The 26,631-nt window shown below is 34.8% G+C and overlaps 1 protein-coding gene across 2 annotated transcripts; it reads right to left on the minus strand.

Annotated features, from left to right (window-relative positions):
- Positions 1-1,292: 1,292 nt before the first annotated feature.
- On the minus strand, positions 1,293-26,631 carry LOC129257134 (uncharacterized). 2 transcript variants are annotated; one of them, XR_010292723.1, is made up of 12 exons: positions 26,518-26,631; positions 22,901-22,950; positions 21,721-21,872; positions 20,730-20,885; positions 18,105-19,454; positions 16,793-16,984; positions 15,894-16,124; positions 14,503-14,660; positions 13,631-13,824; positions 9,712-9,840; positions 2,011-3,290; positions 1,293-1,929 (listed from the first exon to the last, which is right to left on the minus strand). XR_010292723.1 is itself a non-coding variant. In XM_064095705.1 (11 exons), exons 2-11 carry the CDS (start codon positions 22,945-22,947, stop codon positions 2,483-2,485), a joined length of 3,417 nt encoding a protein of 1,138 aa, XP_063951775.1. In that variant the 5' UTR covers positions 22,948-22,950; positions 26,518-26,621; the 3' UTR covers positions 1,293-2,482. The 2 variants fall into 2 exon arrangements, 1 of the variants encoding a protein (XP_063951775.1); XM_064095705.1 differs by having other exon boundaries at positions 1,293-3,290; positions 26,518-26,621.

The following is a 26,631-nucleotide window of genomic DNA, read 5'->3' on the forward strand; positions in this document are numbered from 1 at the left end:
TATTTCTTTATTCTTGACCAGCTCTCACTTCCTTTTTGATATTGTTGTTGCATGCACGTTAATCCCATCCGTTATTCATCTTCAATTACTCCTCCCATTCCCGACACTATCTTTCTCCCCCACCCTCTCTTTCTCACATCCTCAATACAAGCGCACGCATTTACCTCATCTCCTCCTAACTCCAACTCTCTCCTTCATATTTCACCCCCCCCCCCCAAAAAAAAAAAAAGAAGAGAGAGAAAAAAATGAATTTCCTTAATGTATTTCATCATTTCCTTCCTTTATTATTCATTAGCCAGGAATATCCTGCTAAGACCACAAGACAATGCAACCAAACAACTCATGATTTAATTTCATCAAATTATTGCACTGACTAATATGGTTTATATGAGGTATTGTACAGCCTATTTATTTTTTAAGCCTCAATTGACATTGATAACTTTAAGCATAAGTGATGTATTTGTCCAGAAATTACTGTTGATATTTATTATCTCTGCATGTGAATGGTTGATAGTTGAAATTATCATCTGCATTCATAGAAATAACAATTTGTATTTTGCCCCCATCAGGTCTTCAAAAAGTTTGACAGTCTGTTACAGGATATGATAATGTTAGTTTACACACAAAAGAGAAAATCAAGATGCAACTTTGAGAAGTGAAATACACTTCATTGTATAGCATGACTCATTCAATTACATATTTTCACATACATGTACTTTATATTTTATTGATGAATACAATATCCTCAGTTGTTGAAGCATAAAAGTAATAAAGATAGGATTGGAATTAGTACATATACATCTTTATTTCAGAGTAATTATTTGAGCAATCAAAAGTCTAAATATAGCATATGAATCTTCCAATAAAAATATTCACATTAAATATTTTCTGTTTGATTTATACACATTGATATTCAATATTATATATGATCAAAGGAATTTTAGAAATAAAAACCACATGTTTAAGGAGTAAGAGATATCCCGAATTACCCCCTCCCTTACACATCTAATTTTTGGAATGCAGACAGTTCTTTGCCCCTCCCCCATTTCTTGAGTCTGAATTATTGACACAGACCATACTATAACAATACATGAATCAAGCATACACGCCAAATTGTTAATAGAGAATTTGGGGGAAATATGTGTACTATTATATGGGACTGATCACAAATAAAAGAGGTATATATTTATTTAGCAAGACTGAAAAGGGATATCATTCAGAAGTGATAAGAAAATCTGTTTTTAAGTTAATATATTCAGGGGCATCATCAGGGTATTTTTATTGTTTGGGGGGGGGGGGGAGGCAAGATGAACAAGGTAACATCCCCCATCTGGGCATTACTGAGTAACATAACCTAGCCATATCTTTCTTCACTCTTCCACTTTTCTTTGTTTTGCTACTTCAAAACCCACGTAACACTACCATGAATATAATTGGGTGTTCTGCTGAACTAAATTGGCTACACTCACTATGTCTGGGGATGATAGTAAAATGTCAGAAATTGTTAAATAAACCCCCCCCCCAAAAAAAAAAAAAGACGGTTATTCATGTATCTCAGATTACCTAGTTAAAGGGATTAAATTGACAGTGCTTAGCTATAACAATTATAATCCAAAGTCACTTCTAAAAAAAAGGAGTACATTCACTTATCTGATCTTAATGTTCATATTTAATGAGAAATTCAACCTTGGTAGAGAGGTTAACTTGTAAAATTTTGAATGAAATAAAACCTTACATAACCTTACATAAGAAAGACAAAAAGTAATACATTTGTATAAATGATAATAATCAAACTAATTGACACTAAATTGAATCACCGGGTATTAATTGCCCGTATTTTATTACACCAAAATATGGTTTAAATCTGTAGCTTAATGGTTGGCTAACAAATGTGACGATTCTGTCAATCCTGATGTAAATTATCTTGGTCTCATGCTTTCATTCTAGGACAGTTGTTTCTTAGTTCAACAATGATTAGGGGGTTGTTTCTTCAAAAACATTATTGAGTACTGGATAAACCATGGACAATGCCTTCTAATAAAATATGTAGATATGTGTTGTACATTAAACTTACAGAGAATTTACTGCCTTTTCAAATGATATCATATGTGCTCTGGTATTTATCCTACCTTCATCAATTTCATGTATTAAAATTAATGTGAAACAGTCCCGAGTGCCCCTTTTGACATTCAATTTCAGTTACAAATGATTTTTCTTTTTCAAATTGCTTCATGCTGAAGTAAGCACAGACCTTTTACAACATCAACAATTTTCCTTTCATATTCCTTCAATGACCCATAGCTATTATAGACATAAGATTTATAACAATCTTGTATAGCGCATATCATCGAACATCTCTACGTGCTTCCAAACAGGCCTTGGATATTGCTATGCTTAATAATAAATATCATGAAGTGATGAATACAACTTTGCCTTAATTTAAGGATAAAAAATATGGATAAACATTTTGGGGGAAAAAATATCACCTTTTGACTAATCCCTTTAAGTTTTCTTGTAATCTGGCAATATCATCATCAAGCTTTGATAAGCCTACCTGAAACTGAGCCTCATACTGTGATGCTATTGATGATATAGTTGACTCGGATACAACTGACCCTACCTCAGCGGCATTGAATATTCTACCAAGGTCTCTCTCCGAGTGTTCATTTCTCCTATTCAACCTTGAATCACTTCTCAATGTAGATGGTGAGGATTGCTTATCATACCCTGTCCTCCCTAAGCTATCAGAAATATGTGCATTTCCACCATGTGGTACATGCTGTCTCGCTGACTTTGTTGCTGGCGACACCTCCTTTTCTACCCAGTCAGGTATGCCGCCACCACTACTAGTTCTATGGCGCGAGGTGTGGAATAGATAGGGCTTCCGATTGCCAATTCGGGGATCAGCAATGCTCATATACGCTGTCCCATCACGGTCTAATGTGTCATCCACAAGGGTAGAGTCTAAATCATCATATCTCCCATCCGCTCCAAATTTATCATCCATTTGAGATGGATTAAGTTTTTCTGAACCTCCAGTGAAGACAAAATTATGATCCAAAGAGCCTTGATGATCAGGGACCTGCCAATCTCCTGTGGGTAAAGCATGAGGAGAAGAGCGTTGATGATCAGAGATCCTCCAATCTGACATGTGTAATGCATTAGGAGAAGAATGCTTGGTGGTATGATCTTCTTGCGATGATGACGACAAGGAATAAGATGACAAAGAATCATGCGGTGACCTTTGACATTGTCTCAATGCTGTTTGGAGACCATCAAGTGAACCATTTCTAAATTGAAATAGAAATTATGGGAAAAGGAATGGCAATTATTTAGAATTACACATAGAAGAGATGAAAAGAGAGACACACAATACAGTAAAATGCATTAAAAAATTATATAGATTACTCAGTATATATTACTGTATCAAATCCATGTACATTCCAAATCAAATGGCATGGACTATATTTTTCAATACAGTGAGTGTGCTACAAATTGGAAAGAGGAGTATAAATTCCTTAATGACCTTCTTTTAGTCCAAGGCTTGAAGCCTTAAACATAGTTCAGCAAATATACTTTTACTAATTTTGTTTGAGAGTACAAAGTACACTGAGTTTGTAGACACTAAGACACTATAAAGGTTCATAAACACAATTTTTTCAACCCCTTTGTGTGATGACTATTAGACATAAGAAAATGTTTATTAGACTACAATTAATTATGGTGATGTTATCAACTTTCTACATGAGTTCTTGTAACTTCATTTATTTACAAGAATGTCACCCATGTATTCAATCTGCTTGTACCTTAAAACGATTTGATAGGATTTGATCAGGATATCATTTTACAATTTCTCTGAGACTTAGCTAAAGGCTGAATCCACCAAGATTCCAATAGGAAGAAGTACAGTAGATTGTTCAAATGATCAAATAACACCAATTACATAACAGCTGCATTACAAATAATGAAATTACAACACTTTCAAGTCTGATTTTGATATTACTGTGCACAAGCACGTATTCAAGTTTTGAGGGTCATGAGCTGACTGCATGCAACATCATTAACAAATATTACAAAAACCCAATATAGTTTTTTTTTACTTTAATTACTTCTTTTTTTTTTAATGTTTTTATTGAAGAAATCAAAACAAATCACAAACAATCACAAGCAATCAAAACATTTACAAAATATTGTATCATTAAACAAAACAAAACAAAAAAGGAGGAAATAAAAGAAATAAAAAGGCAGCCTTTTTATATCCAATCTTACATCAGCTCTAATCACTTATGATTAACATGTAGGATTTTATAGATAAAAGAAATCAAAATGGAGCAGTCACACCTGTCCCAATATCAAAAGTGTCATTGTAGAGAAGCTCGATATAATATAAAATAAATTAATCTGTGATATAACCTCTGCAAACGAGGGCAAAAGTTGCATGATAATAAGACAAAACCATACACTCTTCAAATGTTGAGTAAAAGAGAGAGACAAAAAAAAATTATATTAAAAAAAAAAAAACATTAGCGGGTAAAAGGGAGGCATGCAAGTCTGCTGGGAAAAATTTAACACAAAACTTAAATTTCACATAAAAATATGCACATTCCAAACCCAATAAAACATGCACAGCTCTAGTGCTGTAAGGCAAAGCTGTGAAAGGTCCGGACGATCGCCGAAACGGCGATCGTCCGATCCGATCACAGCCTCCCCGTCGATCCATTCTCTCGTTATGATTGCGTAGTGATCTTTACTTTACTTCTTTAGAAAAGGATACCTTTTAGTTCTCTATGATATATTGGAAAGCATTATTAAAGAGGTATTCAACCCCAAAGGAACAAGAGAAATGAGACAAGTAGAAAGGTGAACATTTTAATAATATTCGACTAACAATAAGAAAGTTACACAATTTGAAAAGTTGTCAAAATTTGTATTACCTATGGAGATAAAATGTCACTTTTTTATAGTTTTACTTCAAATCATTTTTTTAATTAGGACATAAGGCAATATGCTACCTGTATAATATTCTGATTACTGCCTATAAAGAGGAATTGGTACTTAAGAGTAAACCACAAATGCCTGTCAACTAAGTACATGCATGGCCTATGGGAAAGTCATCCATACCAGTTACCCAGTTTCCAATTTGGAATTAAGTTTGTCTTACGGATCTTAAAGTCCCACTGCACCTACGGATGCAGAGAGGATGTCAAACGGATAAGAATCTTGCCATCCATTGGGAACGTTATGTGTTTTTTGTGTACTCTTTGCATACGTGTTTCATACGCTCTATATCCATCAAGCATCCATCCACTATAATTTCATTGTTTGCCCATTTTGTCCATTGTCTGGAGCGGATGGAGCCACCCCAAAATTTTGCTTGTCCGCTGTATCCGTTATGAATATGTTTTGTGTCCGTCGGCCAGTGGGACCAGGGGCCCGTTTCATAAAGGACTTGCAACTGTTGTAACTTTGCCATTATGGCAACTACCATGGTAACCTTGATTTTGAATGACTGCTGAGCCTGTTACCATGGTAGTTGCTATAATGGCAAAGTTATAACAGTTGCTAGTCCTTTATAAAAAGGGCCCCAGGCCTTTACTGGTTATCTGATTTCTTTCAAACTTTCTTCATTCTGTTTTACTAATTTTTCTCCTCTTCCACAAAATGTTATAACCAAAGTTGGTAATACAAGTTATACACCTATGTACCATGATAAGGAGATCTAGAAAATTTGTACAACCTATACATTGAAAATCAAACAATGAAATCAATACTTGCAAAATACTTGAGGTAGATAAAATTAAATCATAACTAAGATGACTAAAACTTTATTTTGGCAAGCTACTTGATTTGACAATAAAAATGAAGCATGTGATTGTAATGCCTTTGGTCTATGTTTCACTTTCCTTTCAGAAATCTTTCTTTCTCTCTCTCCCCATCATTCCGCCTTTCTCTCTCCCCCTCTTTCTCTCCCTCCCCACACCTCTCTTTAATAATCAATACATAGGGGAAGGCGGGGTAAGTTGAGCATAGGGGCAAGTTGAGCCACCACCCCCAGGCTAAGAATGAATGAGTCAGACATTGTGGTGGTGTCATGCATTGATGACCCATTACATAACCCTTGACCCCACCACATTGTTTTCAACTTTGAAACAAAAAGTACTTTTTTAGAGGGAAAAATACAAATTTCAGCCAAAAAAGTAAAAAAGGGTGTGAAATTGATCAGTGCTTTTTACCCACACACGTTTTAAAATATAATAAAGAAATAAGAACAATATTGTTAGTCCAGGTATGGATTCTCATTCTTGTCATAAGTCTTTTACATGATGGATGCATAAGAAATGTGTGGATGTGAAAATATCGCATTAAGTTTGGACTGGGGTAATTTGTGCCAGCCAACATGGGGCAAGTTGAGCCATGGTAATTCTTATGTTAATGTATAATAAAAAAAAAAAACCTTAAAAAAGCCATTGATATGCAGGCAGAACAGAGCAAATTCACATGACAGTTCTTTTACTTTTAGAGGATGTAATAATTATAGAGAATTAGCAAAAAGACTTTAAATAAAAATTGACATGCCGGTTCTTCCCGCATACATTTATTTACATAGTTTTTGTGGCTCAACTTACCCCAGAAGGTGGCACAACTTACCCCACAGATGGGGTAAGTTGAGCCATTTGACATCGTTTTTTTCAAAGGTCACAAAGACTTTCAGTGTGGGGGTAGAAAATTATATACAGTGCGTCCCAGAAAAAACGAAACCGAGATTTAGCGATGATTTATCATAACTTAATCACAAATAAAATAGACAAATGACCTACCAATGTAAAGCTTAGAATCTCCTCTTTCATCTGATATTAATTAGATTATTTCTCCTTCACGCATGAGTGAGCAAAAACAATTTGAAGAGGGGATACCAAAAAGTCATTTGGCGGGTTGTATCTAGCTTTCAAAAGGAAAACCACATTTTTAAAAAGTTCAATATCTGCTCTTTAATTTGATACCTCAATTACAGAAAATGGTCAAGAAATAACAAAGTTCTGGTTATTTGAAATAAGGCTTGAATTTTAATAATTTCATAAAATGAAGAGGTTTTACAGGCTAGCGTTCAAACTCACTCGACACTCCGTTTTGTTTGCGATCAGCCATGCATTAAGTCTTTTGTTAACCATGCGATAGCTTCTGTGGGAAACCGGTGAAAACAGTTTATTTAATGAAATTATGGAAATTCAAGCCTTATTTCAAATAACCAGAACTTTGTTATTTCTTGACCATTTTCTGTAATTGAGGTATCAAATTAAAGAGCAGATATTGAACTTTTAAGACATGTGATTTTCTTTTTGAAATTCATATACACCCCGCCAAATGAGTTTTTGGTATCCTTCCTTCAAATTGTTTTTGCTCACTCATGCGTGAATGAGGAATAATCTAAGTAATATCAGATGAAAGAGGAGATTCTAAGCTTTACATTGGTAGGTCATTTGTCTATTTTATTTTTCATTAAGTTATGATAAATCATCGCTAAATCTCGGTTTCGTTTTTTCTGGGACTCACTGTATAGGTGAAAAATATTTCTGAAGAATCAAACTTAAAGGCAAGGTACTTAATTCTTCAATATTATTAGTCATATCAATTCTAACATGCAAAATGCAAAAAGTGTCACAACTTACCCCGCCTTCCCCTACTCATCCACAAGAAATTATGACATAAATATAAAAGAAAATAATTATGCTTATGATTCTCTGCATACTATCAGAACAGCTGAATGTTTCAGGGTCATATGCAGAAAAAAAATCACTCAAAATATGCTAAAATCTCCCCCCCCCCTTTGCATGTAAAAACCCTCTCTTTTCATCAAGAGGTAGTAAAGATAGAAATCTATTCATTAATCTGATTATGTTAGAGTGTACTTGAAAGTCTATTCCTTAACCTTCAATTGTAATGCGATAAGTGTTTGCTCGGGCTTGGACCAATTATCTACCAGTATCAAATCCACCTGAAATCTATGGTTGAGCAAACACAATTAAACATGAAATGAGAGTGCAGTATAGGGCTATTGGCGTGTATACTGGACTCCAGTTTGACTGACACCATGGTCTACTGGGCTACAATTAATATATGGGTAACTATTAGTGTCAAATGTTTGTTTATATACTGAATGTGTCTTGCGAAAGTACTGGGATCATCCCCATGTCTCTATGGTGAAGAAAACTATTTCATATATAATTTCCGGATGGTTTTTAATGCTTAGAGTGCCAAATAGGATTATTTACCACTCGTCAGATGGAACACCCTATCGAAAAATGCTGTTTTTCATTGGGGTCCATACACACAAATATACAATCATGGACTTACTATTAGGTCCATGATACAATCAAACATGATGATAACAAAAGCACAAAATCATGAATAATAAAATATTGGTAAAACAAACACAAACAACAGATATGGACGTTTGTGTCACATTTGACCATAGAGCCAGTAAACCACAACTTTAAACATTGGTTTAAGTTTAACCGGAGTTAAGAATACAGGCCTTTATAATGAAGATGACAGAACTGCAAAAATTTGCAGTTTCATGGTATCATATGTACACATACATGTTCAGTCATTCTAAATGTATCTGAAAGTATAACTCTTTAAAGAGCGATCACTTGACTAGATATCACTATCATGGGGAGAGGGATAATACCAGCATAATAATATATTTCATTTATCATTGAAGATTTCCCTACAGGATATACACATATACTACATCTTTCAGCTGGTAGAAATGCAACCCATATGGCCAAGAAGCTCAATGCAAGAGGGATGTTTTCAATACCCTCCACAGCTTTCAAGCACATATAATCACATGGTACTTTATCAATGCTTAACTTACAGGCACTTATAGGAGATAATAAGAAAAACATTGGAAAAATATTATTATTAAGTCCATCCTGACATAAAAACATCTACTAGTTTCACTATACTTTCCCCATAGTCTGGTATATCTGTATACTCTTGTCGATTTTAATACACAACTGCAGCTGGCAAACATGTCATTGACCATATGAAAAATACTATGTAAACAATAAAGAAGCAGACATACAATAACCTTTATAGAATTTCCATAGACTGGAAAAAAAATCAGTATAATTTAACACTGATATGATAGGTAATGCACATCCTTTTGGCAAGATTTAACCAATGCGGTGATGTCTTTTATACAGATCAAAACTGGGAATTTGAGTGCAAATTTAAGTCTCACTTAATTTTTTGTGAAACACCCCTCCCCCTGCATCAATGAGAGCTTATAAGATTAAACATAAAAATGATTTATGGCTACACATATCAAGTAATACATTTAAAGCATGTGATACATCACACAATATTTAGTAATTGTGCAATAAGTTATCCCGTGCATTTCAGATTTATTGAGAAACATTTTACTTCCTTTTGAAAAAAAAAAAAAATCAAAGACTCCATTGGTATCAAAATGTTATAAACTACAAAGCAAGACAATGCAAATTTTATGCATTTTCACAAGTTGCCAAAAAAAAAAGGAAAAGGAAGTACCAGTAACCAGCATTGCTCTCATTGTATTACATACAATGAATTTATTCAGGCCTATATGTATAAAAGCACATTATTTTCTAAGCCCATTAATTTGATTTTTTTTAAAGCAAAATTTCACTTTCACTTGATGGAATCTATGCGTTATAAAAAGCATACCTGTTTGAAGTGATGGATGACTGATGATTCTCCAACCAATTCTCAAGTCTAGATTCCTTGCTCTCACCAGGAAGAGATGATTTCAATGATTTACCAGGTGCCACACTCGATATAATACCTTGCATATTCCTGAAAGAAATAATTATCATCTTTACAGAGTAATTGAGCAGTGCATGATTTTGCCTGCACAGTATCAGAACATACTGCACAATTATGAATAATGATCCTTAAAAGATGGTAATAATCATAATGGATGTCTTTATTTCATGGGTTAAAGGAATATTCCACTTGTAAGGGCCATTATTGCCCTCATCTATGCTTCATGCAATATGCGCCCGAACTAGCTGAATATTTCTGGTATTCAGTTCTGAGCCAGCCAATTTGATATGTATATATATTTAAGGACGTTCCACAGTTATGTTTGTGCGCATTATGATCTGCGCATAGTTTACACTCTGCGCGCTGACGTCACAATGGATGAACAGGTGATTAATTAGCTGCGGGTATGAGCTGATTTTTCTCATCTTCTGCACTTTAACTGCAGATCCGATACCTTATTTCATGAAGCTAAAAAATTGAATTATTCCATGGACCATTAAAAAAAAAATTCTCTACAATTTCAAAATACTTTACTCTGCAGTGCTGCCAAGAATCACGAATATTACCCCGAGTTTGAATAAATGGTAGAGTGGTTTTGATTTTTTCTTCACATAGATACAAGGGATTCGGCGCATTTTTGGTGTTTTAAAAAGCACATTTGCTCTAATAAAAATGCTGATAGTTTAAAAACAAGCACATGAACCCCTATTTTTTAATGTTTGTACCTCTTAGGTATACCCTCCTCTACAACTCTGCAAATTTTGGTGAAAATGACATGGATTTTAAATAAAGTGCAGCATTTGTTGTACGTTTGTAGTTTGTGGCTGAAATTTTACATTTTTTAGATTGGGATTTTGTTATCTTTTACGCCATTTTAAAGAACTGACAGTGCTGTTAAACTTAAAATTGCAAACAAATAGCACTTTAAATAGATTCTCTATTCTAACGATACAATTACTAACTCTCTCGCGAAATTTGATGACTTTTTCATGTATTTTGACTGAGTAATACAGGTTTAAACTCATTGTAGTAAACTTGGGCGGTCTAAAAATGCCAAATTCTTTTGAATGCGCAATTCTAAAGAACATTCATTTAGGTGAACTTTGAAGCTCTATAGCAAAAAATCAAGCACATGGACCTATGTTAATTTTTGCATATTTCGAATATTAAGGTTCTTAATTATCTATGTGCAAAGTTTGGTGAAAATGACATGGATTTCACTTTAACTGTGGAACGTCCTTAAATACTTGATATTACATGCTAATTATATAATGCTGAAAATTATTATTTGCATCAATGGGAAGTTAAACATTTAAAATAAATACAATATATCTCACTCTGACATGGCCTTTAATTAAATGCATTCTGAAACTAAAGGTTGGGTTACTGTTACAGGAAATGGGCATGTAAGAAAGTAGTGGAACCACTTGACACTAATAACAGGAAAAAGAAAGTATCTATAAGCAAGGAAAATGATTGTAAATACACATTTTGCAAAAGGGCAAAAACAATTTTTTTTCATTTTATTGTACAGGAACAAACTTTCAGCCCAAATACCAGTAGCTGTCATATTCCTGTCTCAGATGACTATAAAAAATACAGAAAATATTTGAAATATTTTTTTTTCCTTTTTTGTGTGTGGGGGGGGGGGGGGCAGCATTTTATCTCAACATAAGAAACATTTATATCATATTGGATGGCTTAGAATGGAATACCTGAAATATTCCAAGAGTTTGGGCAAATATTCCACGAATCGCAGATGAGTGGAATATTGGCCCTAACGAGTGGAATATTTCTGGTATTCCATGAAAGAAAGCCATCCAATATAATTATAATCATCTATCCCACCCCTAGCACTCAAAAAGAGGGATAAATTTGATTAAACAAGTCATATCACTTATGGCATCGTCACTTCATAAGTTCAAATTTGGTTGTTACATGCGACTTGCATGTAGTTCATTATAACGTCATTGAGTGTTGTTGTTGTGCTGTGCACCGCATTGATTTCATCGTACGCGTTGCATATTACACGCATTCGCGCATGCGCCCTATAATACTGTTGAATATGCTCTCACATTCATTAGCAAATTTTGTACAGGAGCCTACGGGATAATCTTTGGATTTTGGTTATTCTAGGGATACGCTCTGATACTGCACAGGCAATTAATGCAGACCAAAATACATGTTTTTAATGTATGGCTAAAACACTCTATATAGATAATAGATTTTATCATATTGTATAAAACATGTCATTCTCACATTTTTATCTATAAACAGGGGGGGGGGGGTTTCACAGAGCTGTCTTTTTTTAAACTTATGCATGACTTTAAGAATGACAGAAATCCAGAAAGTTGGATTGGGTATTGTGCTTGCATGACCTCATGTTGGAATATTCAGATATTTCCTGTCAACCACAATTTCTAGCAATATTTTTTCCATCTATTAAGGTATGTCGCAATCCCCGCATCGCGGCAGCGAAATTTCTGTCACTGTGTGTGCGAGATGGACGGGGAATCCCCTGTAAATGGAGCTTTCTCAGTGGTTAAATGTACTTCTAATACATCGGATACTAGTTTTTGAGAATGTTGAAAACTTCCTCTTCAATTTGGTATCTGATTTATATTGAGACAATTTATGCTTGCGATAAGTCGACGAAGACAAAGTGAAGTGAAAGTTCAACCCGTTCAAATTCCATGACCGGGGTATTGGACCGAGATAAAAGGTATATAGGATGATTATTTATCTTTTAATTAGTGCTCATGTGAAATCTTATCGAAATTTGACGATTCCAACTATCATTTTTTGAAGCGACATTGGTGCATGTCATGGATTGGCAGTAACTCTTGTATGGTCACTACGGCTACGCTGTACCCGAATGCTACGTACTAATACATGAACTTGCACTATGCTGTGAGTGGCGATCGAACGATCTTGTTATGTCATTAATTATGTATCAACAGTCTTTCCCAAAATAATCTATAAAGACAGACAAATGTATTTGGTAGCAGATATTTCACTCTACTTATGGTAAAAATTTCAGATGGATTTCTTTATCCTGAAGAAAGTTATGACCATTTTCATTCTTCAATAGCGTGTTCTTGATCACAGTTTTTGGTCGTCTACATAGGAAATGAATACGGTGTCAAATATGCAAATTTTTTAGTATAAAATTAGCATAACTTCCTTAATCTAAAACATTTAGGGATGAGTAAGGTATCAAATTAAAGGTTTTTGCAAGCTCTATTCAATGAGATAAGTTTCAAGATGTTTCCATGATTTTTATTTTTTTTGTAACATACCTACATCTATACTCTTCTAACAAAAATGGGGCACAATTTACATTCAATCAAATACTTAACAAAAGTAAATAAATATTTTGAACTCTGACACTGACAAGTCATATCCTAAGCCCAGATACGAGAGTTTGGCGTTGAAACTTGAATTGTCAGGAGCATAGGAAAAGACACATTGTGCCTGTTTCATTGTAACTGTTATCACGTTGCCATTATTACAGCTATTCCACTATTATGACTGCCATGGATTGCCATTGGCTGCTGAGCCCTGTTACCATGGTAGTTGCCATAATGGCAAAGTTAAAATAGTTTAACTCTTTATGGAACAGGCCCCTTGTCTATGGGAGATATTGTATTCTCTTTGACTTCAAAATGGCTCATCTTGGACATATCCTGGGCATAGCATAATAATCATCATGGATCCTATTATAATGTAGATATATAGCTTCCTATGGGCAATGACATGATATAAAGAGCAAACTCATACTTGACACACTACACAGATCTTCAACCCAAAGATGCTGTACCTTGTCATCTGTTGCAGTCTCTTGATCTCTGAATCTCTCTGCTTCACACTCTGTCTTAAAATATCTTTCTCTTTCTCAACAGCCTCAGCCCTAAGATTCTCAGATTCCAGTTGAGATTTTAGCTTAGTGATCTCTTGACGCACTGTGCTTGTTTCCAGAGTCCAACTTTTTCTCTTCTCCTTTAGATCATTGTCCTAAATATGGAAAAAATAATTTTAATCTCATTTTTATCTTTTACTTTGAGCAAGCAAACATGTCATCAGGATTGGAAACTGCAGAAAGAGTTATAATCACACTGCAACATTTTCCACTGTCTGATTGAATAAAAAGTATATATTTCTAAGATGCTAGCATTAATGAGCTCCTACCCCAAAAGTATCATACTGCCCTCTCTTGGCAATTTGTGGATAGTCAAGGGTAACTGGTACCATTCTCTTTACATCATAACAAATAGTCTCAGTCTTCATGTTTTAATCTTTAAAAGATATCAATTTTATCAAGTTTTTAATTAGATGGTATAACATTTATCAAAAATACTACTGGTAATTGATTTTTTTCTTCAATTAAGTGTTCAACATACTATTATCAATCAATTAATCACATGTTCAGTGACCTTAATTAAAGTCTACTTTAATTGCCTCTTGAACAATCCTGAATTTTCCATATCAGTATTTCATATAATTTCTCACATTTTGAATGTACTCTTTTTTTTAATCAAGACTGATATAAATGCACACTGAAATATAAATTTAAATTGAAATAATATTCAGTTGCTACACATTCTGCAACAAACAATACACATCTACAGTCATTTAATGCACACATTTATAATGAAATAACCAAGGGAAAATTGGAGAGTTGTAGTATTTTACCATTTTCTTGAAGACATCTTGCATATTGTGTTTATCAGTAGTGAGAGTATCCACAGAAGCTCTTAACTCAGTAATATCTCTAGCCTGTCTCTCTGTCTCACTTTGCAGTTCTTCTACTTGCTTCTGAAGGTTTACATTCAAAGACTGCAGAGTTAATGCTGTCAATGAAAAAAAATCAGAACTTATAATACAATTTAATGTCACTATAATAATAATAACAATTAATAGCTGGATTTATATAGTGCTTTTTGCCTGAGGATACAAAGCTCTTGCTATTTATCATCCCGGCTTTAGCTCGAGCTACCATCACCTGCGCTCAGTGCATGCAAGGAATTAATCCTGGCAGGTACCCATTCACCTCACCTAGGTCAAGTGCAGCACAGAATGGATAAATTTCTTGCTGAAGGAAAACACGCCATGGCTAGGATTCGAGAGAAGACCTTTTATCTATCATATTTACAGGAAAATCACTTTCTTGTTTTCATATTAAGATAATCTTCCAAGGTGTATCCTCTATAAATACCATCTCTTTATCCCAGAAAGTAACACCAATTCATCATGTCATAGGGGAGACTTTCCTTTCGGAATAAGAGTTATATCAGCCATGAGTGTTAGTGCTACTTTCAAACTAGATGGGGACCAAGCGAGATGTGAATATGAATATAATGAGCTTAGCAACTCCCTGAGGAGTAGAGATGGTACATACATTGTATTAGGGTAAACTAGAGTCCAAAGATTGGGGCGATAGTCAGTAGCGCTAAGATTATCATCATTGCTGTAAATTTAACTTGTTTGAGATACAATGATTCATTATCCTATCAGCATCAAAGGACTCCATAAAAGATTAGTAGTATTTTGTTAATACCGCTGTAATGGACCATCCTCCATATTTCATATGATTTATATAATTTGTTAAATTTGATCATGTATATATTTTATTCTTTTTATATGTAAATAAATACAAACATACAAAGAAACATTTAATTTTCTTGTTATCACAGGGATTAATTGACTATGGGAACAGAGTGGTCCCTGTACAAGATCAATGAGAATTAGAAAATTCTGTATTCAATGGTTAATTAAAATCTTGATAATACCATTTTTTGCCTTGACTCATCGCAGACACTATTTTTATACTTTGTGAGAGAGCACACAGTGAAACCCATCTATAAACATCACAATAATGGGAAAGAAAAGTGACCATTATAAGCAGGTGCTAGATATTATTAAAAAGAAAAAAGACATTGGTTCTTTTGGGGCAAATGATCTTTACAAAAAAGGTGGTCATTAAGCAGATTTGAATGTACAAGAGGTTAAGACAATGAATTAAAATTTAAATTTTTACAATATGCATGTATTTGATTGACAATACAAGAAGCAACATTGCTAACCTTCTAAACTGACTCCTGATTGGCTGCTTTCCTTTGTTTGTACTTGAAGTTGGATCTGTCTAAGTTGCTGATTGGCTATTCTAAGTCTTCTCCTAAGCTGACTATTCTCACTTCTGATTGGTTGAAGGGCAAGACTAATCTCTGTTTGTAGATCTCTATTAAGACTGGTGAATGGTAACGTCTCAATCACTTCCTCAAGCTCTGATAGAAGCTCTTGAGTTTGTACATCACCTACAGAGATGACAACAAAATGAAAGAAAGATTTACACTTACAAGTACAAATTATAACTACTTCAGCTTTATTCAATCTCTATTTCAATAACAATAATATAATGTAAAGACTGATGGAACATCAATTTGGTACCATTCTACACATGCTTATAAATACGATTTTAATTTTACAGAGTACCGGGAAGGAGAATGTAATGTATAAACAAGTGTCCTGCCTAGGGTCAAAACTAGAGCAATGTTTTGGTATTTACAGTCAAAGTTTGAATGCAGTCCATTATTAAAGATATTAGACCATTCTACACATTCCAGTCAATATTGAATCTTTTAAATCCATTGCTCAACACTTTATAAAATCTCCATTTGAAAAAAAAAAAGGATGGCGAGTCTGTGATCATTCACAGATATCAACAAATGTTACTTTATAAATTGCATCGGTATCAGGTTATCTTCTACCTGAAAACTCCCTTGCGTATGGCTTCCCGAAGAGACAGCTTCTTTCTAGAAAACTCTCTTGAAAGGACCTTTTTCCAAATGTTAACTCCCCTGAGGGACTTTGTTTTTTTATTTTAGTGTTATTGTTGAATGATGAGAATGAATCTAATGAAATTATATTAAAAGCTACAAAGTATTAACCTACACCAGAGAGAATGAAATACACATTATCTCACCAATTTTCATGTTTGCACAATGAAGCTCCTTAGTAATGTACCTCAGTGTTCGTACCTGATCCCATAATGCATTGCTACCTTTAGAACCTGTCAGAACAGCAGGAGGTCGAGTGCTCAAGGGCGGAGTCTGTACACCAACATCACCTTTTGCTTGAGGACTTTTACGAGATGCATGACGAGGCTTGAAGTTACCTTAGAATAAATGAAATAATCCAACAGATATTCCATTTATCTTAGCTTATGAGCAGCTAGTAATAGGCTGTTGCAAGAAATTTATGCTCAATTCCACACCAAGGGTAAGTCCCAAAACGAGTATAAGTCATTGATTAAAAGTGCAGTTAACTTTGCAGTTGATTTGCGTTCAATTGCAACTCACTTTTTTTGCACAGCCCAATTACACTTGATTTGCATTTGAATGCAAGACTCTTGAAATGCCCCTTAAGAGTATGAATAGAAATGAAAGAAATACTTTTATTCCAGTTTAAAAGTGCACCCATCTTGTGATGTATATGTTTTAGGATAAGTATTTTATGCACAGCCCAATTACACTTGATTTGCAATTAAATGCAAGACTTTTAAAATGCCCCTAAAGAGTATGAATAGAAATGAAAGAAATACTTTTATTCCAGTTTAAAAATGCACCCATCTTTTGATGTATATGTTTTAGGATAAGTATTTTTACAGATAATTGGTGCTATACAAATGCTGTTCATCATCAAGTATATATTGGCCTATCTTTGTGAAAAGGAATTCTAAGGTTAAGAAATAATGTTATTCCATCTCACAATTACTATCGATTCCTGACTAGCTGCCTTCAAGAAAAAAAAACACAAATTGATGTTAGAGGAAAATGCATTCAGAGGAGCATTTCATGAACTATTTTGCTATATGAATATCTTATATAGATATCTTTTGTTTCCTTTTAATTTTAAGTTAACATGATGATATGAACCATGTACAGTTCCATTTCATAAAGACTTGTTATAGTAACAAATGCATAATTTCTAAAACAAATTTACAATCAGCCAATCAGATAGAAGGATTTCAGTAGCTTTTAACTGTTATTGTGAATTTATTTTTGTAACAAGTTTTATGAAACGGGTCCCAGATTTTTGTATGAATTTATGTTTAAGAAGTAGAAATGTGTGAAATGGAAGAAATTAAATATTTGAATAAATGAATGAATAAGCTACTGAAATTCTTGTATTTGATTGGCTCTGAGCAAATTTGTCAGTAAAAGCCACTAACATGGTGCTTCATAAAACACTCGCTGGTCTTTTTGAAATCCATGATAAAACCATTCATACCATACCTGTCTTCCTGTCCACCACAGTATCCATTGGATCTTCAGCAGTCTCAGGTGAAATTCTTTGCATCTGTGTCACAACAGATCCAGGGCTCTGATTAGTGGCCTGCTGATCACATGACTGGCCAGAATCCCTGACTGGCTCAAGCTGCTCGGCTCCATTTAGAAGATCTGTATCATGCATTCCTACATCACTATCTTCTAGATGAGTCCCATGGTTTGCGGACCTTGATGTATGATAGACTTGACTATGCTTGGGAAAGTTCTTGTTCATTGATATAGTATCTTGAATCTTCCTCTCTTGGTCTCTTGCATCATAATCCACACCCCTCCTGTGAAAATCCTTTGATTCTTGCCCCGCTTGTTGCTGTGTATGGCTGGTATCATTCTGGGTCATTGCATTTCCTGAGGGGTGTGAAAGCTGAGCTTGTGGGGTTTGGATCTGGCTTTCATTCATTCTCTGGAGTTTGCCCACCAAGTCTCGCAAGATAGATTGAGTTGTCTGCACTGTTCCAAGCCCATGGCTGACTGGACCATGCCACACTCCATGATCAAGCTTTGAGTCAAGACTTCTGGAAGATTGTGTGCCTGGAGCCATTCTAGAGTTATTCCATGTACATGTAGATGCACCTGGCTGACCAGTTGTAACATAACCTTGATTATGCTGATCTTGTGTATTTGGATGCTGCTGATGCTGCTGTTGGTGGATCAGGTGTTGATGATGAACAACCTGTGTTTCTAGATTGTCTTCATTCCCAGGAGTACTTTCTGCACGGTCTATATCTATACAACTCACCCATGGTTGAGCATTAGGGTCTAGGTAATTCCCAGTACTCATGTCACCAGTTTGTCCATTAGTTTCTTCAGGAAACTGCTGTTCTTGTCTTACTTGCCTAGGCTGCAAAGTACTTTCAGTCTTTGGAGCTCCTGCATAACGATGTGGTCTCTCATCCAACGTGGCTTCCATAGGTCTTTCCTTTTGTCCAGGATGCTGTTTTATAGGGTTTCTGATTGCTTCTGCCTTTACTCTTGTCTTTCTGATAACATTTTCATTCAGTACCTTGGGTGTTACATCATATGTTTCAATGAATCTTCCTTGGCCGTCCATTCCCTGTAAGCGTTGCTTTGATAACGGAAAGTTCTCCTTTCCTGGAGAAACCCTTGCAGGGATCCTTAAATGAAATTTATCTACTACCTCTGTCTTTTCTTGGTGTATATCTTTAGATTGCATTCTATCTCTATATGGCTTCTTTCTTTCTCCATTGCTCAATTTTGTCTGTTTATGATTTGGTGTTGAAGAGATAAGCTTCTGATTGAAGGACCTCCTTCCTGTCTGTTTCTTGTCTTTGAGAGAACCTGCACAAGAAAAAAATACACACAGTCAATACTTTGTAGGCTGAAGGTGGAGCGTCGTGGCCCAGTGGATTAGTCTCCAGGCTTTGAAACAGAGGGTCGTGGGTTCGAATTCCAGCCATGGCGTAATTTGCTTCAGCAAGAAATTCATCCACAGTGAGCTGCACTCGACCCAGGTGAGATAAATGGGTACCTACCGGCAGGAAGAAATCCCTCAAAAAGCTGTGTGCACCTGAATAGGTAGCCTAGCTTAGCCGGTGTAATAAAAATAGCAGGGCCCGCTGGGAAAACAGTTTCATAACTGAAGTGGCTACCCTGGGTAAATATACCCCGTTATTATTATTAAAGGACACTTCTTTTTCATTACTTTTTTTTTTTTTTTTGTCTTCAAGTTGAATTGTCAATGTCGAAGCTTTTTATAATTAATTCTAGCAGATTTATCACATAGCAGAAATAAGTTCACAAACATCTGCAGTGTCTCTACAGTCTACTTTGCATGTACATGTAGCAAGTAAATATAGTCAAAATAATATTTTGGTTAATATGTAATACATTTAAAAAATATGTACCTGTTATATATGGTGTTGTAACAATTAAAACCATGAAGGTCTTTTCCTGTATTTCTTAATTCATTTTTATTCCCTTACTTCATCATAACCTCCTGTATGCAAGAGGGCAACAGTTATTAAATACACTTTCAAAAGTTTTCAAAAAGTCTGTTAGTTATACCATATTACATAATGAACTACAATTTTTTTTTTCAAATAGGAAAAAAAAACAAAGTTCCACAAACCTCAAACAAAATAAATTTGATTTTACAAGATAAACCAAATTTAAAGGTAAATTCCAGTTCTGGGAACGATCTCAAAATGACTTTTTACAGAATCTAATATAATGACCACCCAAGTGTCTGTTTGTATGAATAAAAAATATGTGCCAAAGGATTCTGGAAGAAATTGTGTAATTGCTGAGAAATAAGCAAAATAAGCGCGGATTCGGTCACTTCCGTCGGGTCTTTATTCCAGCAATAATAATACACTGTCCCACGTGCGCCTATCTGTGTTGGCAATCTTCAGTGTGATCGTATTTCAGCTTAGATTTTATGATTTCACAAAGTTCAGTTTATGTAACTGTACCAGATCTAGATCCACAATGATAAAGTCATACTTAACCTTGGTTTTACAGACTTTCTCACGAAATTAGTGTTTTACTGCAAATACTGTAATTTAGCTTTAACCCTTTTTTCAAACATTATTTAGTCTTATCATTAATTCTCACCAGACTGAGTAGATTTCTTCTGGGTGGAAGGTGCCTTTGATTTAGTCTTTGCAACAGGACCTTTCTGCTTTGTTGTCAATTTATCATGCTGATTTCTGTGTGACATGCCTCCTTGCTTGACCTTTACACCTCTTTCTAGTTTTGTAGGGATGCTTTCTGGAATAAGAAATGACCATTCTAACATTAGTACAAAAATGTTGACAGAATGATTGTTTTATGCACATTAATTGATTCCCATTTCATAATGAATTCAAGTTTGATATTTGCAATATGTGTACATAAATCATAACCTCCCTATTCTGATAATATATAGAAGAAGTGTTATTTCATGTAGTAATCACAAATAAACTTTGAAAATAAAGAGAAACATATGAGAAAAGAAACTTAATCTTATCCCCATTATTCATGTCATCATTTTTATTCATCATCATCATTAGCATAATAATAATCCTTCTTGATCTTGACCTTGTTCATCTTTTCATCTTCCTAATGGCCTTGAGCATTTTTATCAAATGAAATTGGTGCTTCACAAATATGACAATTATTATCTGTCATGGAAATTTATTATCAATACTGTTACTATCAATCTTATTATAACTTTTATTACTTTTATCATAATCATTGATTATTATCAGCAAAGTTTTTATATCATTATCTTTCCTCAGCTAAGCTTCTGAAAGATAGGTGAGAGCGATCTCCAAATTGCCTGTAAGATATGAATAATCTGTCCCATCAGCATGTGTAGTAATTTGTTTCTATCCATACATTATTCATCATCCAATCATAGCTTCCTGTACAAGCTGCCAAAGGGATTACTACATAAAGTGTCAATAGCCTTCACAAAACTTAAAATATGTTTTTAAATACATTTTTTTTTTTTTTTTATAGTTAAACAAACAATCCAAATACATAACTGAATCAAACCAGTTCTATATACATGAAAACATTCCTCCTTAGATCTACTGTATAAGAATCCCTCATCCTAACATACCTGATCCGTCACTCTCCATCATATTAGCAAGGAGAGCAGCACACCTATCTAACCCTCTATGAGTACTCATCACTTGATCATCAGTATCAGTTGAGTATAAAGAATAGCCTGACTGGATTGATGATGGGCTCACAGGTCTCTGGGATTTAATCCTAAGAAAGAAAAAATATAGAAACACTTTATTTGATAAATGGTATTTACTATAAGATTCAATTTGCAGCCAAAGGCTGAATTACATGAATTTGTACAAAGTAAAAGTTTCAATATACATATACAAAAAGATAATTGAAAATGTATATTAATAATGTATAATATAGGGAAGGGGAATTCAGAGAGAAATGTATACAAAAGTAGTAATGTCCGAAAGAATGGGAGATTAGGAGTAGACTGAAGTTATATACAGTATAATAACATTTTTAAATAGTGAACATTTTATCCTAAACAGTGGTGCTAAAAACTTAGTGAACCCAACCAGAAAATGAACATATTTCAAGTGTTCAAGTTCTGCCATGTTATAGATATTTAATTGTGAAGTCAGGTGATAAAACATTACATTCAATAAAATTGATTTCTCTGGGCTCGCCGAACATAGTGTTGTTGTCTCCATTCAACACTCAGGATGAAGGAATGCATATTCTGGTGGGGTTCACTAACATTTTAGCACAGAGATGGGTTAGTGGCTACTGGCTAGGGCGAACCCAATCTGATTAGCAGTCAGATAAACAGATTTTCCACCCCACCAATTACATTCCTTGGTTGAGTCAAGATGAGTTTTGAACAATAAGCCGCCATGCCTCAACTGGATCAAAGCAAATGCTTAGATACAGTACATGTATGGAAAAATTATACAAATGTGAGAAATTATACATGTACAACAGCTTTGTCAACTTTTAATATTTAAATAAGAAATGAATGAAGAGAACAATGGTAGGCGTAGCTTAAATCAAGGTTCCCCAGAGCTACTTAGCCTCTGGAAACTTTGGTGAGGCAAAAAAAATCAGAGCAGGTTTTCCCTAGCCTCTTACCCGTCTCTGTTGTCTAGTGGTTAAGGCACCAGCGTTGTAAGCTGGGGGCCCAGGTTCGGTTCCAGGCAGAGACATTGTTTCGGCCTCACCAATTGACCAATATAAGTAATGATACCGTATAAGGAAATAAAAATATATTGTATGGATAAGTTTACCTAGTTTTCTCTGCACTGCATTTTTTATTCAGCTGCTTCATTTGCATTTCCTGTTGATTAAAAATAAAAAAATAAAAGGTATACATACATGTTTGATTATTATCATTTTCTTCGACAATTCTCTTTATAAGAGACTCAAAGCCTAAAATCAATAATTTTGTGATGCAATGAACATATTATATACATGATTTAATTGCTTGCTTCACCTTCTTTGCAAAGTTTTATAGTAATAATAATAGAACAGTTCTTGTAAAAGCACATTATAATATCGCGTCTGTAAAGTTGTGTAATATCGCGTCTGTAACGTTGGCGAAGAACAATAAGAAACAATATGGCGGCGTAAACATCAAGCAAGTTTCCCCCGTCTTTTCATATTTTTCTCGTTTTTTTAATGAATTCTTGTTTAAAAATGAAATCAATATCGTAGAGATGTCAGAAATGAAGTTTTATCCCATTTACATGATTTAGGGCTAGATCTTTTAAGGAAAGTAGAAATCTCGGGAGGGGGGGTGGGGCAAAAGTTTCAGTTGTTATCGCGGTACATGCACATGAATGAGATGCAATCCCTGGCTCCGTGGAGAGTACCGGTAAGCCTACACTAGATTTTAATTCGTCATTAGGACGAATTAGGTGATCTGTCTCTGATCTCATGATCACGAATACAATCACCATGTTTATTGAGATCAATATGATCATCACGATGAAAACTGAACTTTTCTTACGACAAAAGAAGATGTCAAACTCTTGAAGAGGGAAATAAGAAGATTTGTGAAATAGGTGTAGGCGATACACATGGTACATGTTATATTTAAAGGGATTTTAATATCTGTTATTGCGCAATATTTCATTTTATATACCTTGTAATGGTCATAAAGGACCATTTGTGAAATGTTGAAAAGAAACAAAAAAGGAAAAAAAATGTCATGTTCACCCTTGGGCTCGAACCGTCTGATGCCTTACCAATTGAGCTACACTATTCCCCATAGAGATTACACGTAAGCAAATTTGAGAATTACAATTCCAATTTTGCAAGTGAAATACGGGCATGATCTGATCAAAAAATTGAGGGAACACTTCCGAAAGCTTAGAATCTCAGCTACGACATACTAAAAGCTCAGGGAAAACTGACAAGAAAAAATGGAGATATGGCTCACGAAATAGAGGAATGTCGAATCTAGTTTTGAGAAAAAGTCATGTCCCATAGAGATTACACGCAAAATGAGTAAAAATGACATGCCTTTATTATTTGCATTTTTTCAGGATGATCTGTTTATTAAAATGAAAAATAAAGGCAATAACTCAGAAAGAGTAAGACCTAAGCTACATCATATCGAAAATTGGGCGAAAATTGACCAATATTCACGGAGTTAAATCCTAATTTGCATAATTATTATGACGTCATAACAAGGAAAATATATATTTTGACTTCCGACGCAATTTTGATGACGTTATGATATAATTGAGGGACAATGCTGACATGAAATCAAATCTACAACTCATATTCTATCGATATATAGGAAACAAAATTGGGGCTCAACGGACTATTTAAAGAGCTACAGTGAATTTTCAATAGGCATGTTTTTGCCCATATATGGCCTATAGTGAGAGCTCGCGCGCGCACGTGCTGCAAACTTTAACAGGTGTTAATTTCGTTGTTAATGATTGTAGAAGGTTGATCAAGGTATCAAATTGCTCAAAATTATATTATCAATGCAATGATATAAAGAAAACAGTGTTTCTGCGTTGCGTTGAAGGCGTTACGCGCACGCAAAGTTTTGAAATGCTTTAAATGACCTGAAACGTACCCCACTTTGGTCTAAAAGTGATTTTGAGCATTTTAAAATTTTGACGCGCACGTACGCGCGCGTCTTGACCTTCAGGTGACCTTTGATGACATGACCTGATGACCCTTGACCTGAAGTTAATGTGATAAAAATATTGTTAATTTTTTATAATTGATAATGGAGATATGATTGATAATGTGATTTTACAAAATGGCGTCTAGATGACGTCATCATGACCTGATGACCTTGAAAAGCTTATTTTGGCGTTTCCATGACAGATGCTATTGATGACATGAAATGCAATGAAATTGACATTGTCAAATTTGAGATATCTTGGCGACAAATATGTAGCCATTAAAAATAAAGAAAATTAAAGAAAAATTTTGACGAAATTAATAGGTGATCTGTCAAAGACAGACCACCTAAAAAGAAAATTCATACGAAATCAATAGTTGATCCGTCGATTGACAGATCACCTAATTAGTAGAATGATTTTTACTCTCCAGGAGCCTCCTGGCTAGGCACTCTTATATTGCCCCCCCCCCACAAAAAAAAAAAAAAAAAAAAACAGTACACACTACACACAACATTAATTCACGAGAGCCATTTCTCAATTTTGGATAGCCATTTTTTAAGATACCATCTGGAGCCATTTTCATAATTTACAAAATAGAAAATATCACCTATATCAGTTAGATATAAATCTGGCCATTTCTGAAAAGTTACTGGCCCGACAGCAATTTTTACTGGTCTGGGACCGTCGGACCAGTGCCAGTGTCGCGCGTAGACCAAAAGCTTCGGTCTCTGTTATGTTGGTTGTTCAGCTGAACTCCGTTGGCTTCACTCACCAAATACAGAGACCGAAGTTCTAGCGCGATCTGTACAGGGGACTCAATGGCCATATGTTTATGTGTATTAAGTTCGGATAAAACAGGGCAGTGAAGTTGCGCGACAGCCGAGGTAAGTCACTGTTTTTGTTCCTTTTTACTTGATTTTCCCCGTTTTTTGGCAATTAATGCCAAGAGGGAATATTAATTTGCATTTTGGTCGCATTAATTTTCAAATGTTTGATTCATTAAAGACAAAAATTGAAGAGCCCAGACGGGGGGATTTTGCATTGCAAGTCCCCTAATGGTGGCTGCACGATAGCGAGCCGTCTGTGTATGAGGAGAAATTAAAAAAAAATTAAAATGTTAAAAAACTCCTCGAAACAGACGGCTGTCAGCTGGCTATGTCGCGCGCTGCCATTGACCTATTGACCTTGAAATCAATAGGCTTCCTGTGATTCATGCTAGTATCATACACACCAAATTATATGAGCCTAGGTTAAGTTAAACTAAAGTTATTGTATTTACAAGGACCACTAGGCCACTCACACGTATTGCGAGGTATTAAGATGAAAACATGTCAGTGTGACCAGTACTAACCTCGCATGTTGTGTGAGTGAGTGTGACCTTGACCTTTGAATCTCAAAATCGATAGGCTTCCTGGGATCCATGCTAGTATCATACACACCAAATTATATGAGCCTAGGTTAAGTTAAACTGTAGTTATCGTGTTTACAAGGACTACAGAAGGTATTGCGACCCCATATTCTACCCCATTTTGGAGAGTACCCTCTGCCTAGAGTCCTGGGCTCCGGCCCGCTTCGCGGGCCGGAGCTCGTTGGGTTAAGTGGAAGTGGAACACCCAAGTTTTTCAATCATGTATTTAGCCTACTTCTACTTTTTTTTATAGAGACAATTTTTACAGTAACAGAGAATTCAGATTAATTAATTGGTCTGTTGATAAACCAAAAAAAATAAATATTTCTGTATAAATTTTAATACCTACTTTATTTTGGCTTGACTTTGATTTTGCTGTTTGTCTTTGATCGCTTGAATTGGATTTGCCGGTAAATATTATTCTGTTAATGTTTATAGAGGGCGCAGTATAAATATGAAGACG

This window comes from Lytechinus pictus, chromosome 1, assembly GCF_037042905.1.
Source record: "Lytechinus pictus isolate F3 Inbred chromosome 1, Lp3.0, whole genome shotgun sequence".
Classification (NCBI taxonomy): Eukaryota; Metazoa; Echinodermata; class Echinoidea; order Temnopleuroida; family Toxopneustidae; genus Lytechinus; species Lytechinus pictus.

Excerpts from the sequence above, each read along its gene's own strand:
- LOC129257134 (XM_064095705.1), bottom strand. The coding sequence starts at position 22,947 with ATGCAAATGAAGCAGCTGAATAAAAAATGCAGTGCAGAGAAAACTAG. Across the intron at positions 13,825-14,502 it reads AAGATGTCTTCAAGAAAATG|GACAATGATCTAAAGGAGAA; the intron begins GTAAAATACTAC and ends TTCCATATTTAG. Across the intron at positions 9,841-13,630 it reads AGACTGCAACAGATGACAAG|GAATATGCAAGGTATTATAT; the intron begins GTACAGCATCTT and ends TATTTCTTTCAG.